This window comes from Pholis gunnellus, assembly GCF_910591455.1.
Source record: "Pholis gunnellus genome assembly, chromosome: 21".
Taxonomy (NCBI): domain Eukaryota; kingdom Metazoa; phylum Chordata; class Actinopteri; order Perciformes; family Pholidae; genus Pholis; species Pholis gunnellus.
This window is the reverse complement of record NC_136548.1, coordinates 5,500,570-5,516,741: the sequence shown is the minus strand read 5'-3', so window position 1 is coordinate 5,516,741 and position 16,172 is coordinate 5,500,570. Positions and strand designations below refer to the sequence as shown.

The 16,172-nt window shown below is 47.8% G+C and overlaps 1 protein-coding gene across 2 annotated transcripts; it reads right to left on the bottom strand.

Annotated features, from left to right (window-relative positions):
• Positions 1 to 201: 201 nt before the first annotated feature.
• usp22 (ubiquitin specific peptidase 22) lies at positions 202 to 16,073 on the bottom strand. Of its 2 annotated transcripts, none has more exons than XM_079182628.1 (13): positions 15,683 to 16,073; positions 10,973 to 11,105; positions 8,352 to 8,465; positions 8,105 to 8,206; positions 6,116 to 6,282; positions 5,860 to 6,007; positions 5,153 to 5,255; positions 3,397 to 3,555; positions 2,947 to 3,073; positions 2,775 to 2,866; positions 2,498 to 2,560; positions 1,926 to 2,075; positions 202 to 1,838 (listed from the first exon to the last, which is right to left on the bottom strand). In XM_079182628.1, exons 1-13 carry the CDS (start codon positions 15,800 to 15,802, stop codon positions 1,796 to 1,798), a joined length of 1,521 nt encoding a protein of 506 aa, XP_079038754.1. In that variant the 5' UTR covers positions 15,803 to 16,073; the 3' UTR covers positions 202 to 1,795. The 2 variants fall into 2 exon arrangements, with proteins under 2 accessions (XP_079038754.1, XP_079038755.1); XM_079182629.1 differs by lacking the exon at positions 15,683 to 16,073 and adding an exon at positions 15,122 to 15,224.
• Positions 16,074 to 16,172: the final 99 nt, after the last annotated feature.

Below are 16,172 nucleotides of genomic sequence, written 5' to 3'. Positions count from 1 at the left end.
GCAATACAATTCATGATACACCCTTCTACCAAGTTTCATGAAAATCGGGCCAGTAGTTCACATAATCCACACAAACTAACCGAACTGAAAAGCGGAGGTAATGATACAATAATCATCATAATCCATTATCAAACACAATAATTAAAGAGGCACAAAAGTGTTTACAGATATAGATTTTCTTTATTCGAGTGTCTTTCCATCACTGTGTCCAGTTCTTGCAGCAGTTACACGTGTGTGTGTGTGTGAGGAATGACTGACCGGGTCAAGACAATAATTCTTCCGATTACAACCCCGCGGCCGGATCCAGCGATATATAGAAGAACAAAAATCGACTTTGAGGTTTCACCACTTTGTCTCTTATACATACAAACTGTACATGTATACTTATACATACATCATCAACATGTGGAAAAAAAAGAAAGACAATCCTATCAAACTGCTATACCCAGCTCAGACGGCATGCTGAATGCAAGTACTGATTCAGTACACGAACATACGGTACATACCTGTGCATACAAACGGGTGCACATACGCACTTGGTTTTTTTCCCCCTCCTCTCTTGTTACGCGCAATAACACATATTGTACAAACACACCTACACTGAGCTTTTCTTTTCTTCCCTTTAGAGGGCACATACACATGCGCACACACACACACACACACACACAAACACACCGAATTAGACCAACATGCGGCCAGCGATTAACACTGCGGGATCGAGCTTCGAACCCGTTACACGTACTCCTTTTGATTCATTTTTTTGCCCTTTACCTGAAACGGCATCACGACAACGCATATTGAACGTGGAGGATATGCCTCTGTAACGCCAAGACATTTGACCGACTGAAGTCAAATTTAAAACAGGAAAAAAAAAAAAGAATGAAATAAAATGAAGCCAGTTTCACGAACGTGCGTGCGCAAAAGAAAACATTATCGACGGCGCAATGAAACACAGTCGGAAAAAACGTGAGAGTTTATGGAGAAATTGTAAACAAACGATTCAATCACATTATGTATAAAAATATAGTATTCACTGTGGAAGTTATTTCCCCGGGACGGTTGGAAGCAGCATGAGAGGCAGAAGAGAACAGATCCTTTGTGTACTCCTTGTTGAAGTTTCCTCCGAGTATTTGACTGACAACTACAACTTCACATGAACACACACAAGTTTTGCAATTTGAACATAAATGCATAATAAGACAACTTCCGATGGAGAAATATTTGGTCATTTGCAGGAGTGTGGGTGTGTTAGACGAGTGTGCTTGTGTCCAGGAAGTTGCCGCTTTAGGGAGAGCGAATGGAAAAGCAGAGCCTCTGTGGAAGGCCGCGACTCCACATGTTCGGGTGGTCACGTAAATGCAGCTGTGCGAGCACGAAACACGGTGAAGAACAGCATTTGTGATCGAGTAAACCTTAACAAAAAAAACAAAAAAATTCCTTTCTGCCCTTTTGTTTGTATCTGAACTAGGAGATTATCACGGCTGCCTTCTTCTTCTTCTTCTTCCCCTGAATTCAACTGAAACACTTTTTATGCAACAATCCCGTCAGCGGAGATACAAAATCCCCCTCGTGAATTTCTCGCATTTTGTTTTGTTCTTGCACTTTTGCGCTTATGCTGTCGCGGCGCACAGTTCCTTCTTGAATGTCGTACAGTGGAACTAGATTAGTATGGAGAAAGGGTGGTTCCACGTTTAGAGCGATTCAGGTAGGCTTGTGTCTCTCTCACCACTCCGTTACCTTTTCCCATGCAACTGGTCCTCGCACCGTCGCTCGTCTCCTCGCCGATGGAGGAGAACTACTCGTACTCCAGGAACTGCTTGTGATAAAACAAAAGGTACCTGGGGGGAGATAAGGCGAACGGTCACCGTCACAGAGCTTTTTTAGAGACACAAACTGTATTTAGGGGACGCAGTGGTCTCGCTCACCCTTCGCTATCCAGGACGTCCTTGATGCTGGCCTTCGTGATGATGGCGTCGTCACATTTGAACCACTGGTCCTTGTGTTGGCGGATGAAGGTGGTGTAATGGCCGCTCTCCAGTGTCCCCTGGTGGTTCACCACTGCAAATAGACTATACCTGAAACGAGGGGAAAACAAGAGCTGAGAAATCAATGATGCAACAAGCCAGAACCCTTTCTGCACGAGTGCTGCAACTTCAAACAAACTGATACACTTGGCAGAAAAATATTTTAAAAAACAGAGCTTAAAAATCCCTTTAGTTTGCAATAAACATGGTAAAGATTAACATCGTGGTGCTTTTGTAGTTGTGATAAGAACCTGTGTGCAGCAGTAAGGAAAGACCAGCTAACATCTCTAATTATTACAGCAGGAGAAGTTACATTTATTCCAACTGCAACTCAGCTTAGATATTCGGTTTGCCGGCACTTTACAAATGAATAATCAGCATTTGATTAGAATAAAGCCCACGAAAGAAAGACACGAGGTGTTGGTAGAATGAATGTTGGTCAGAGTCTGGCTGACTCCGGGTGTTTGCCTTACTTGTTGTCATTGTTGAAGGGGTCCACGGTCTGCTGGTACTGCCCATTCATCCGGCTTTCCTTACTGAAACACACCGCAGAACAAACTCGGTCAACAACTGCTCTCGCAAGAGCTGGCGGAAGCATTCCTTTTTTTATTATAAAACTCGCCCGTTTGCTCCACAAATCCAACAAAACCAAAGGAAGCATTTCCAGCAGTGTGACGTTCCGTTCTGTGCTCCTCATCCCGTGTGACTGAACACGTACCGAGCCTCATTATGTTTGGAGTTTGGGCTCACCTGGAGGCCATGAAGGGCGTCATGTCCAGCTCCAACGGGAAGGAGACGTAAGTCGTGATCTTCCGCCGCAGTTTGGCCGAATGCTCGAACCTCTGGGAGGGAACAAGGAGACGAGAGCGCCGCTCTGATAACCAGCACCCCCAGAAAACAGCAGTCAAGACCGAACTCTTACTTTGACGTGAAAGCAGGCCACGATGGGCAGCTTCTTCATGGTCAGCTGCTTGGTGGACTCCTGGTAACTATGGCAGCCGCTGCACTTGATCTTGGCGCTGCTGCCGAGGTGCTCTGGCCTGGTGAACCTGGAATGGAGAGAGTGAGATTACCGCCTCCTGCTGGTACGGAAGTTATTTCCTTCAACCGAAGGCGCAGAACCTTCGTGCTGGTTGGCTGTCGTCTTTAAAATGTCTTCAAATGCAACTCTTTCGCTAAAACACAGTCGGCCTTTGTCGGCGCTAGTTTGCTGATGTTGTTTCAGTGCGTCTGGGCCTTATGTTTGTCATTGCACACACGTGTTTATTTCTGGATTGGGGGCTACACTGGTGACTTCCATTTCTGAACTGTACGGCAGAGAAAGAAGATTTCAGACCCAAGAGATTGTGATTCTTCTAAAACGATCAGGTACCTGCGCAGGCAGTCCGTGAGCGTCGTGGCTCCAGTGGTGTGACTCTCCCCGTTCAGCGCTGAACCGTCCCCACCGGGGCTGAGGGGCCAGAACGGGGTGGAGGAGCCCGGCAGGTCCAGGCTGATGTCCCAGAACGGGTCTATGGTCGTGGAGACGCCACTAGGGAGGAAGACACACACACACACACACAAGACGGTGAGTCTGCATGAGAGGATGGAAAACGCTGCACATATCTCATGCAGATTGGAGGCGTTGCCGTGCGTTAATTGTGTGCATCTTCTAGTCTGTTACCCACTTCAGAGGAGGCACGGTGAGACACTACACACACTCCAGGTTATTACTTTGACATGTAGAGGACAAACAAGTGACTAGACAATCAGGAAAACTTGCAACTTTTTCTACACCACTCTATGGGACTAAAAGGATTCACGTTTTCTTCCAGGTGGGTTTTTGATTTCTCCGTACACAAGGTACATGTATTGTGTGTTACCAAGTTCTGTAAATGAAAACTCTCCTGGAGGAAAACACGAATGCTTCAAGTCATAAACACATGAGAGAAGCCAAGTTATCAGAAAATGGATCGCTTTTCTTTTTTCCTCACTTGTCTCTCTGGGCTTCCGTAGGAACGGCATTGATCCAGGTTTGAAAGCTAATAGAATATGAGGCTTATTGTCGACATACTAGACTTTCGTCACCAACTATCTCTGACCATATGCCCCAGATTGAGTGGTTCAACTCGTTCTGTCCCAAAATAGCGACTGGTGCGGTGTAAGCTGCTCTGTGCTTCGAGAATATCTGCAGTCCGGTTTCCTTGGTCAACAGCAAAGGCTGAGTTGGCACCAGCTTACATTTTAAATGGAGAATGCAGAGTGAATAATTCATGAGTCAGCAAAAGCCTTGTGGCAAGAGGGTTTCCTTTAGAGACCTGGTCCAGGGAAGAACTTTCTCCTGATGTAAACAACAACAAAGCATCACAATGCAAATGTGTGGATCACTGCGTTTGTTACAAAGAATGTGGTGGTCCTCGGCTATAATAATAATAATAATAATAATAATAATAAAATTGTGTGCTTATTTTTTTTATGATGAAATGGTTTTAAATCTATCCCGTCTCACATATCTCGACAGTACATATCTCTACACATGTGATTTATAATGTTGTCTTAATCTAGAAAAAGACAAAAACCCTGAAAGGATGTTCTTGTGACGTCATTATGTTGTTAATTACAAATCTCCACCTCCATTGCAGTGAGTCAGCTACCGTAAATGTCTTCAATGGAAGAATTGGCGCTTTCATTGACCACCAGGTGGAACTAGAGATCACCTCTACGTGCTGTGTGCCATTAAAGGGTTTCACTGCTGCTGCTGCTGCAGTGTAGCCCTGTGTGTGTGTGTGTGTGTGTGTGTGTGTGTGTGTGTGTGTGTGTGTGTGTGTGTGAGAGAGTGATTGACGGTGCAATATGTCAGTGACTGGAGGAGAGGGGAGGCTGGAGGGTCACCTCAGGGCAGGGAATTCGAGATCTCTGAACCGGAGCAGCTGATTGGTCAAGACGGTACCAGTAGAGGCCTGCTGTTGACACAATGCAACTGTACTGGAAAGACGACGCCGTAGCGTACGCGGCCAAGGCTTTGTTCTATTCAGCTTTAACCTCTTTATTCTGGCTCTTCTGAGGTCTGAAAGATTTTTTTTCTGCTGTGGTTTTTTCTCTTCAGAAGAACCTCACACACACACACACACACACACGAGCGCACTTACTGGCAGACTTGACAGGTGACGTCAGACTGCAGGCCCCCTGTGAAGATTTGGTCGATGATGCAGTTACAGTGGTTGGGGTTGTTGGCTTTCTTCCCGTTGTCGTCTGTGTGGATACACACACACACACACACACACACACACACACACACACACACACACACACACACACACACACACACACAGAGTCACTAAAAGCAATGCTGTGTAACTTCACAGCCACTCTGCTTCTACACTGCAGAGAGAGAGAGAGATGCAGATCCATGAGCACCGTGGCTCTGCATCGCTCCGTCAGTCAGCGCTTCTCTTCTCTTCTCGTCCTCTCATCTCACTCGTTCAACCAGCTCTCCTCTTGTCTCACCTACACCTACACTGATAAAGCCTCCTCTGTGACATTCTTCCCGCGTCCTTCACATCTACATCTCTCATGTTTTGGAGTTCTGTTGGTGCAGCATTCAACAGAGAAATCATTTCCTGAAAATGGACCAGAAGCTGCACTTAACCTGATCGAAAATGTGGTGGAAAAGAATAGTGTGACAGCTTTACGAAGAATGATGTTGGAATAGCACTTTAACCCAATATGTAACACTGTTCAGAAGGGTGTCTTTTTTCAAAAGTTTGCGGGAAATGTTTGATAACAATGTTGAACCGCGCGTGTAAAGCCATTTTTGAAATCGTGTGCATCGTCTCCGTGTACACGGGCGTCCGACCTTTGCAGTGTCTGTGCAGGACGTCCAGCGCTGCGATGAGGAACTCGTGGGCGTCCTGCTGCTCGTAGCCGGCCAGGTGACGGGCGTGGGTCCACACCAGGTGAAGGAGACGGAAGGGGATGTGCGGCGAGCGATGGCCTGAGTAGAACTTGAGAAGCGAGGCGTGTACGTGAGAAAGTGAACATTCCCTTTCTTCCACTTAATCCCTCTTCTTCTACCAAACTAATTATTTTGTTTTTAAAAAGGAAAGAGTTACCTCCTGGAAGAGTTGCGACATCTCGCACACCAAACAGGAGTTGCTCTGCATCTCGCATTTGTGTCGGTCGGACAGGAAGAAGTCGCGCAACAGCGGAGTGTGCGTCAGCGCCTGGACGATGCAGTTCATGAAGCACGTGTTGCCCAGGTTTATCAGCCCTCGCAGGCCTGAGGGGAGAGAGAGGAGAGGAGAGAGAAATAAGAAGGGCAACAGAGAGAAAAGGATGGGTGAGGGAGGGAGGAATAAGGAAAAGAGGGAGGATAGAGAGAAAGAGCTGAAGAGAGACGGATCGTATCTTCTTTGCTGCTGCAGTGGGGCATCTAAGCTGCAATGCTGTTAATGGTAGAAGACTAACACACACACACACACACACACACACACACACACACACACACACACACACACACACACACACACACACACACACACACACACACACACACACACACACACACACACACACACACACACACACACACACACACTTCACAGTGAAACCGTGATGTTCCCGAGGCGACGTTGGACCGCATGCGGGGAAACCCTTGTCAGATTAATGCAGACCAAACCACACACACACACACGAGGGGAGAGGGAGGAGAGGAGAAACGGGAGGGGAGACGGGGAAGGAAAAGGAAAGAGGACTAGTGGTGGAGGGAGAGGGAGGAAGACTGGAGGTCTTGTTCTCACAGACGAGCAGCCGGGGCCATAATTTCCCCCTCACCTACAGACAGTGCCAGGGATGTTAACGGTGCTCGAGCACACCGCTGCGACAAGGTGTTAAACGTATGCCAGCTCTCCTCACTCACACACACACACACACACACACACACACACCCACACACACCCACACACACACACCCACACACACCCACACACACCCACCCACACACACAGACAGACAGACAGACAGACAGACAGACAGACAGACAGACAGACAGACAGACAGACAGACAGACAGACAGACACACACACCCCACCGCTGCTTCGTTCGATTCTGCTGCTTTTCTCCGAAAGACAGCAAATCAGCCCTTCACTATTTGCCTAATTGACGAGCTATCGCCGTAGTTCACCACGTACGCCGTTTCAGTGGAGTTGCGTTGCTAGGCAACATCGTTGGTCCATGTCAGCCGATGTCATTCACATACACTGCAACGGGAAACAACCTGGGACACATTTGGAATGTTTGTGACCGTGAAACGGTCAGTAGGATGTCAGTGTTCACTATTTGCTACGTTATAAGATGCCTTTGTGAGAAATGTCCATCACATGTTTTCAGAGCTTTGAAATTGTTTTACTTGAAATCATCAAAAGTGTCAAAGTTGCTGCCAGCTACATCTTTGTCAAGAGGTTTGAAGGTTTTAAACCCATTATAAAACATGAGTCTTTTGCCTGGAAACCTGCTGCAGAGAGAGTTTCTTGGCACAATGATCTGTACGACTCAGAGATGATACATTTTACTGAATCTTAAAGTGAACGCCCTGTGGGTCAAGGTACAAAGAATTCTTTAAAAGAATACATTTTCTGAGGATATTTTGCTGCAATATTATCTGAATGGAACGCTACGACATGGTTACGACTCAAGTCGACTTGCTCTTTTGTTTTTCTGTCAATAAGCAGATGTTGGAGATAGAACCTGGTACTTTTTCTGGTACCACCTCCGTCAAGGTTCCAAGCGAGCTGGACCGATGCTAAAAGGTGGAGTTAAAACACTAAAGACCACTGATTGGTCAGAGGAAACCGTCACCAGCGAGACACGGGGCATCCGGCAAAAAAGGACGTACGCTACGCCGCACAACTGATGAATTGCAGAGATTCCTCTGTTTGGTTTCCACAAAGTGGAAACTTTTTTTTTGAGTAACTCCTTGCAGTTACTCAATCATCCTCTCCAACACTAGTTTATATATGTGTGTGTGTGTGTGTGTGTGTGTGTGTGTGTGTGTGTGTGTGTGTGTGTGTGTGTGTGCGCACAAGAGACAAAGCGATACTGACCAATAGTACAGTTGGAGGTGATTCTCCTCCTCTTGGGGTTGTGGCGGAGCAGCTCCAGTTCCCTCTTGGTGGGCTCCCACGTTGAGTACTTCTCCCCTATGCCTGGAACACAGACACACACACACACACAGACGCAAAACATTTCATCCTTCAATTTAACCCTTAGACCACCAGACTCACCAGCGACATCATCCAGCTTTCACATGGTGTGTGTACATAGAACATGTGTGCTATGCGTGTGTCATACCCTGCATTTTCCAGGCTTTCCTCTGTTCCTCTTTGGCAATCTGCTCCATGTCTTTGTCGTAGATGTAGTCTTGGCACATGAAACAGTAAATCCCTCCATACAGCAGGTCAATAGCTGGAAGGAGAGGAGGAGAAGGAAAAACAAACAAACAACGAAGCGGTGAGTCGATGCAGGGATTGTTTGACAGAGGGTGAGAGTCTGTGCGCCAACTGCTTCGTCTCTCTGCTTTTCTCTACTCGGGCCACGTTGCCATGGTGCTGCGATGCCAGGTAGCCGGGCTTATCTGCTGACATATCATTTATCTGTTGACACCAGCCAGGAACGACGGGGGAGACACCCCCCAAAAGAGACGGAGGGAGCCAAGAGGAGTCAAAGGGTGAGGAGGAGGAGGGAGATCACAACTCCTTCCACTCCCTACTCTCCTCACCTGCTCCATTACCCTGCAGCTACCTGTTTGCTGTTGCCATGACAACCCGCCTGTCGGCATTTCCCGGCCGTCATCCTCTGCAGGTGTGGAGAAACAAAAAAAAAAAAGGAAGCAAGAGGGGGAGGACAGGATGGAGGAAGGGAAGGACACCAGAGAACAGAACTCCACTGAACTGATGGAGAGAGAGAGGAGGGGGAAAAAAAAGATAGAAAAGAAAAGCAAGAAAGACGAGGCTGATGGCAGAAGCGTTATCAGATGAAACACTTTGACAACTCTGAGTATATCGACTGGGTCATCAGGTAACCAAGGGAACAGGAGGAGAGCGAAAAGAGAGGAGGACAGAGACGGAGAGAGAGGCGAGCCCAATACGAGAGGGTGCAAACGGCATTTACCAAATAGCCGCGAGTGGAAACACATTAAAAAACAGTGGGATGAAAGAGATGGAACGACAAGAAAGAAAAGAGGAGGAGGAGGAGGAGGAGGAGGAGGAAGAGGAGGAGGAGGGGGCCGGGGGTTTAATAGAGGCTAATTCCACAGGGTTTGTTAAAGACGTTTAATTACCTCCTCACCAGTCTGCTGAGATCTGTCCCTTTCTCTCTCCCTCTGTTTCTCACTCGAGTTTTTGTTTTTGCAGCATTTGACTGAGCAGCTAACCTAATTAAACACACAATTACACTCTGTGGGAAACACACACGCCAGAGGGTATGGGTGTGTGTGTGGGGGGGGTCTTCCTGAGCTGAGCAATAACGGAGGCTTCGTCACAAAAACAAACTCTGCGGCAGCATTCGCCTCCGAGAAACACTGCAGTGCAACGCGCTTCACTTGCGGCTCTAAGCAGCCTAATTCTATTACGAGGAGAAAAGAAGACGAGAGCACCACTGGGCGTAGAGTTGGTATCGCAGCATGTATTCAGACAGGATGAAGTCGTTGTGTCGAAGATAAGGTGCCGTTTGTCTGCTTTCTGTTCTTATGGACAACAAAAGGTTGAACACATGTCGGTGCACTACATCTCTACGCAGCTCAGACCTGAGTGTTATCCCTTAGGAATTTCTTCATTCTATTGAAAGTATTGGGAGGTCCTGCATGACACGGAATTGCCAGAATAATGTCAATAGCTTAATTTGAGGGCTTTTCCAAGCAAACGTTGCTATATATGCGATTACGTCAGCACAGTTCTGCAGCCTCTTTAAAGCCTCCGTGCCACTCTCTTGCTCTCAGGATTATTTATCTGGATCCGAGGCTAGACGGAACCCGACTGAGACACTCGTGTTTGGCGTTCCACTTGTCACCCGACTGTAATACCACCCATTCTTTGCACAAAGTAAACCAGACAGGCAGTTTACAGATGAATACTGTGTTTTTTTTTGTCCTCCCCCAAACTGCTTCGCATTCACAGGAGACTTCACAAGTACAGCCCGCTCTCAGCAGCTGTTGAACTGTGTGGGATCAGGTAACACACAGCGATCATCTCCGCCGTAATCTGGTAGATTTGTGTGCAGCGTTTTGAGTAGCGCAGGCCAGCGTGTCCCTGTGGGAGTTAGAGAGGAAGTGGGAAAACAGCCAGGCCGACCCGTTCTCGAGTGTGTTCAGCGAAACGCCCACGTCTTCGAATCGGGAGCCGTCCAGATTGCGTCCGTTTGATGCAAATATTTAGGAAGTACGCTAAAGCATACTACTACCTCTAATGGGCCACGTGAGGCCGAATGCACAGGTGACATTCAAACCCCCTGTGAGAACAAGCCTTTCAGACTGTGTTGCAATCAAGTTGCACCAGGTTGCATGATAATTGCTCTCTCTGTTGCTGTCACTTATTTGTCGCTTGATTAAATGCATCGCAAAACCACAACTGTGTCACAGCCGGGCCGGTTGAAAAAAATAAAAGGTTCCTCATATAACCAACTTAAAGCTTAATTATAGACGCGCGCGCGCTCGGTGTGTTTGTGAACCGTCAGCGCTTCGTGCAGTCACACGTCTTCATTAGCCACTCAGCTGTGTAATTAGCCCTTTTAGCAGCCTTTGTTTAAGCCACTCATTTAAGCAAAAAAGGGGGCTAATTGCAGGTCCGGATGCCTGGTGTGTGGCGCCGTGTGCACAACACAGCCCGAGAGACACACCTGCTCCGTCTGCTGCTGTGAATGCCTCTGTGAGAGTGTGTGTGTGTGTGTGTGTGTGTGTGTGTGTGTGTGTGTCATACCTAGGTTGTGCCTTTTGCTCTTGGCGTGTTCGTGGATGTGTTTTTTGGCAAAACAGGCGAAGAAGACGCAGTAGAGGCAGGAGTGGAGTCTGTTGAGGTGGGCGCCGCACATGTGGCAGATACACGACTTGGCCTGGGAAGAGAGAGAGAGAGGGGGGGGGGGGGGGGACAGAGGAAATTATTATGGGAATTGTTGCGCCAAACGCACAATACCCTAAGGCCCCATGTATTGAAATGGCCATGCAACCACAGCAGGGAACTACTGTATGTCACATGGGCGTACCGGCAGGTCCGACCTGCGTAGCAAGTTGTGGTGGATGCAACTCAAAAAGTCTCTTGAACTACAATATAATGAAATGCAATCATTTCTTATAGGGCCAACCCCTGATATGGCTCCATATTTATTGGCCTCAGCTGCTATCTAAATAATATTATTTTCTATCCAGTGTAAATGCGTCAACCTAGACTGCAGTATACGATGATTATCGTTCGTGATTTGATACATGCCTCCTATATACTCTGCTTGATGGAAAGGCGGGGGGGGGGGGGGGGGGGGGTTGATGGCAACGGTTCAAAAGCATGCAGATGAGAAGCTGGCGTGCCAACGAGCCAGCCGCATGAATATGAAGAGGTGAGAGGAAATGAGCAATGCGTGGAAGAAGAGAGTAGGGGGAAGAAGAAAGGAGATGGAAATAGCTATGGAGTGCAACACGTACGATTGAGTTGCGTCCAGAGGACACAAACAGGCAGAGAGGAATAGTTAAAGGCACGGTTCGGATTATTTATTTATTTTTTAAGTAGTAGTAGTAGTATGAGATACCTATCCATAGTCAGTGTGTTAGTAATGTAATACCACTCTCATGTACGAAGCTACAACCAACACATGGTTAGCTTAGCTTAGCATAAAAACTGGGAACGGCTAGCGTGGCTCCATCTGAGGGCAACATAATCCGCCTACCAGCACCTCTACAGCTCACTGATCAACACATTGCATCTTGCTTGTTTACTCCACACACACAAACCAAAGGAACAGAAGCTGCAAAAACAGGCTAGCTGTTTCCCCCGGTTTCCTGCCTTTGTGCTAAGCTAACCCTCCCCTGGCTGTAGCTTCATATTTTACCTGAGCGCTATCAATCTTCTCATCTAACTCTCAGCAAGAAAGCAAATATGCATATTTAACAATCTACAATTCCTTTAACCATATTCAGATAATATTCATGTTTACATGTTAATAAAAATAAACTCTGTTGCTATTTATTTTAGCATTTGCTCAGCATAGCCTAAACATGGACATAAATGCAAAATGGAAAAAGAAGAAAACCGAAACACTGATTTTTATTCCAGTCACACGCACCCCTCCGTGCATAAGTGCTTAGATAGCACATGAATTATGAAAAGGCATCAATAGGCATCAATCGCTCCTCACTCGTTCTCCCAACTATCAGTGGTAGAGTGTGCACAGTGTGCATCTCTCTGGTCCCCAAGAGAACACAGTATTCATGGAGAAATTAGTGTCCGTCGACACATCCTTACATCCTCTGCTGTCATGTATGGAGTACTTATGGACATGCAGCAGTTCTGCTTTAGCACACCGGCCATGTAGTAAACTAAAAGTAAGGCCCTTGTGACAGCCCAAGCTCTGTCCGTGTCATATATTTCTGCGAGCGCTGCGATGACGGTGACAACCCATCTGCCGGCAGGATGTTATGGGAGAAGAGCAGCAGAAGGTAATGGGCTGGAAAGATCCCGGTTAGAAGTGTAAGTGAGGACATTATCCCCACTGTCAAGCCGGACACAACACCTCCGTCTTGCCCATTGAAGGCGACGGCCTGCCCCGCATCCACAGGGGGGGAAGTAAAGGGCCAGCCCCTCCAAAACAAAAAAGGTATTTTTACCAAATACTGTACGGTCCTGACAAGAATAGGATGCCACTGTAGGAGATGGGAAGGACCTAACAATTCAAAATAAAAGTGATATAGGACAATTACAGTACATGCATGTAGGTGATTACGTTGCAATGTGCAGTACCTGGACAAACAAACAAAGTGGGGGCAGTTTGGTTCAAAATTGTACCAAACCAAGACAGCCGGTCATAGTTTGTTAATTGGGTGGCAGTCTTCTTGACCTCCTTACACCCGGGAGACCACCTCGCCGGGAGGAGAGCAGTCGGCAGCTTCGGGAAAACGGACGCCCCTCAATCAGCAGTCGCACAAACCAACCCCCCGGCGGAGTCACAGCCGGCTGTTGGAGCGCTGGGACTGACCCGTGTAGAGACAGCAACGGGGAGTTTGCTGATCCGGGCGGGGAGTCGGGGCAATCCACCGGGACCAAAACCAGTGCTGGGGTGCTGGGGTTATAGCGCTGGATGAAGTCGAGCTAACTTGGGGTACGTCCACCACACTCTGCTGCTGGCGGCAGGGACTCTGCCACTTTGGATTTAACGAAATAAAACGGACACAAAAACAAACGCAGGGACCTTGAATGTGCCATTGGCAGTCGATATGGTCGGCTGCATTGCAGCACAATACATTGACGTATTTGGCACAACGTCAACACGGTTACTTCTTCTCACTCTTTTGATATTAGTTGGGTTTTTTTATGTTGAAAACAAATATTCTTGCCAGATCTTACACGTTGCACCTTTAACTGAAGTCATATTACATGCTTATTCTGCAATGATTCCATTTGGAGGCAGCAGCCGTGGTGCAGTCTAACAGCAGACCGTCTTTACAGGACTTACAGAGGAAAAGTGGTGCCGATTCTGCCACTCGGCTCAGGAGTTGGAATGGGACCGATCCACATGATTTAGCAGGTCTTTGGTCGTATTGTGTGGTTGCCTTGATGCACACATACACAAGTGAACCTCCCACTGTCTGATGGAGTGGGATTATTTGCAAATGAAACATGAAGATGGGTAATTAAGCATTTTCCAGTGGAGATCTGAACGCATTACCCTGCGAGGCTCCGGTCACTGTTCTGGTTTCGCAGTGGACCAATAAAATCCAACGCGACGGTCATCCCCGTGTGATCAGACGCCTCTGTGATCGACCAGAGAGTGGAGTCTGTGAGTTCTCAAGGGGAACGATTGCTTAAAATTCAATGCGCATCCGAAGGTCAGTCGGATCCAGACGGAGTGTCGATGGTGACCATTTGAGGCCGACACCAGACGTAGCCAAACGGTCAGCACGGAGTGGAGAGAGAATGACGACATGTCTCCTTCAAAATGATAGGAGAAAACGGTCAGATGCAGTTATGTCCCCCCCCCCCCCCCCCTCGGTGTAGTGAACCAGAGGGGGATCGGATAGTGGAAGCAGCTACATTAGAAGATGGGTAAACCCATGGCATTTCCCTTGAGGCTAATAATGCATAATGAGCTTTGCTTCCACACTAACACAAACAAATGCTGGGAGCTGAGGATAGACTGGTGAAAAAGAACATGGGACTACTGAATGTGATGGAAAACCTCGATCCCCCTCCTCACCCAACTCCAAAACGATCTGTAACCCTGAGTTGCAGAGACATTTAGAGGAAGTCTCCCATCGAACGGGCTTCCTGTCAGACGCATGCTCACATCGTTGTGAAATACTGAGCCACGATCAATAAAAATGTAGCGCCACACCAGGAGGAGACCCTGCAAATATTTAACACCATTTATTTCAGTAAACATGCCTCCTGGACTACCAGCTCCCACAGATCCCACGGCAGATGACAGGGGACGGGGAGTCGTCCCAGAGCACATTAGAGTGCACACACACACACACATTAAAGATACAAGCACAACATCTGCTAATATTGTGCACATCTGCTCTGTATCCACGCGTTTTGTGGATCTTTGCAATATGTATGACTCAATAAAAATGTGCTTTCTTCTCTTCAGAAAACACAAACTGTACCTATGTGAAAAGACAGGCTGACTGGTGACACACGCGCACACACACACACACAGCTTTACCAGTGAGACCGTATTGATCCTGTCACGCAGCGCAGAGATAGCAGTGATGCATCTGTCTGTTGTCGCTGCTTGGGGGGGGGGGGGGGGGGGGGGGGGGGGTTTGCAGGATAACAGGTTGAGGTTATGCTTAGTTGATTTAAATCATTTTACCCCCTTACCCCCCCCCCCGCGAGGAAATACCACCGTGAAATGCTGACCTGCGGTGTGCCGGTGGGAGGAAGTGGAGCCACTGCAGGCGCAGGGCCAACGCGAACAGATGCACATCAGCTCTCTGATGCGGTATCTTCGTTTTCACTCAGCTTAACGTCCCGGTCGTGCGGGGTTCGCCGGGTAATAGGCTGGAAAGTTTGCTTCAGTTTTGGCTGCTGTGGCGAGCCTGTCATGTGTTGAGGTTTTTTAGGCTACATATTAAGGAAAAGCTGTACTGTGCGCGGGGTTAGTATTTGACTGAGACCAAACTACTTCGGCATTCAGACTGTCCGCGCACGGGACAGCTCGGCACACAAACAAAAACACACACACACACACACACACACACACACACACACACACACACACACACACACACACACACACACACACACACACACACACACACACACACACACACACACACACACACACACACACACACACACACACACACACACACACACACACACACACACACACACACACACACACACACACACACACACACACACACACTCTGGCGTACGTTAGGTTTAGGTCCCAGGGCTCCGTCCGTCACTTGTTACCTTGCGTTTTCTGGTCTCGGCTGAACCGCTCCACACGAAACACTGATAAATGACCCTCAGGTTCTGCTTCCAGTTGTCCACTTTGAAGCCGCTGACATGGGGGCAGCCTGCGGGACTCATGGTAGTACCACGGCACCCGGCTTTACTGTCCTCTGGGCGATGAAACCTGTTCAAATCCCTCACCGCAGACCCAGTCGAAACGGGCTGGCTGGCTAGCTTGCCAGGTTCGTTATCCACCGATTGCTGCGTTCTGGCTAACTGGACATGGCTGCAGTCACGGAGACACGCGCAGTAGCAAACATCAATACGACTTGTCCAATATTGCTCTATTGCAAATAAAATAACATGTACTCATTTATATCCACAGTGGCGCTGTATATGTCGCTCTTGACATTCGCTGAATTACATGTTAGCAAGCCGGCTAAAGTTGGTTAGCACTGGAATTTCAACAGTAGCTTACACAGTGAGTGTCGTGAAGACCCACCTCATT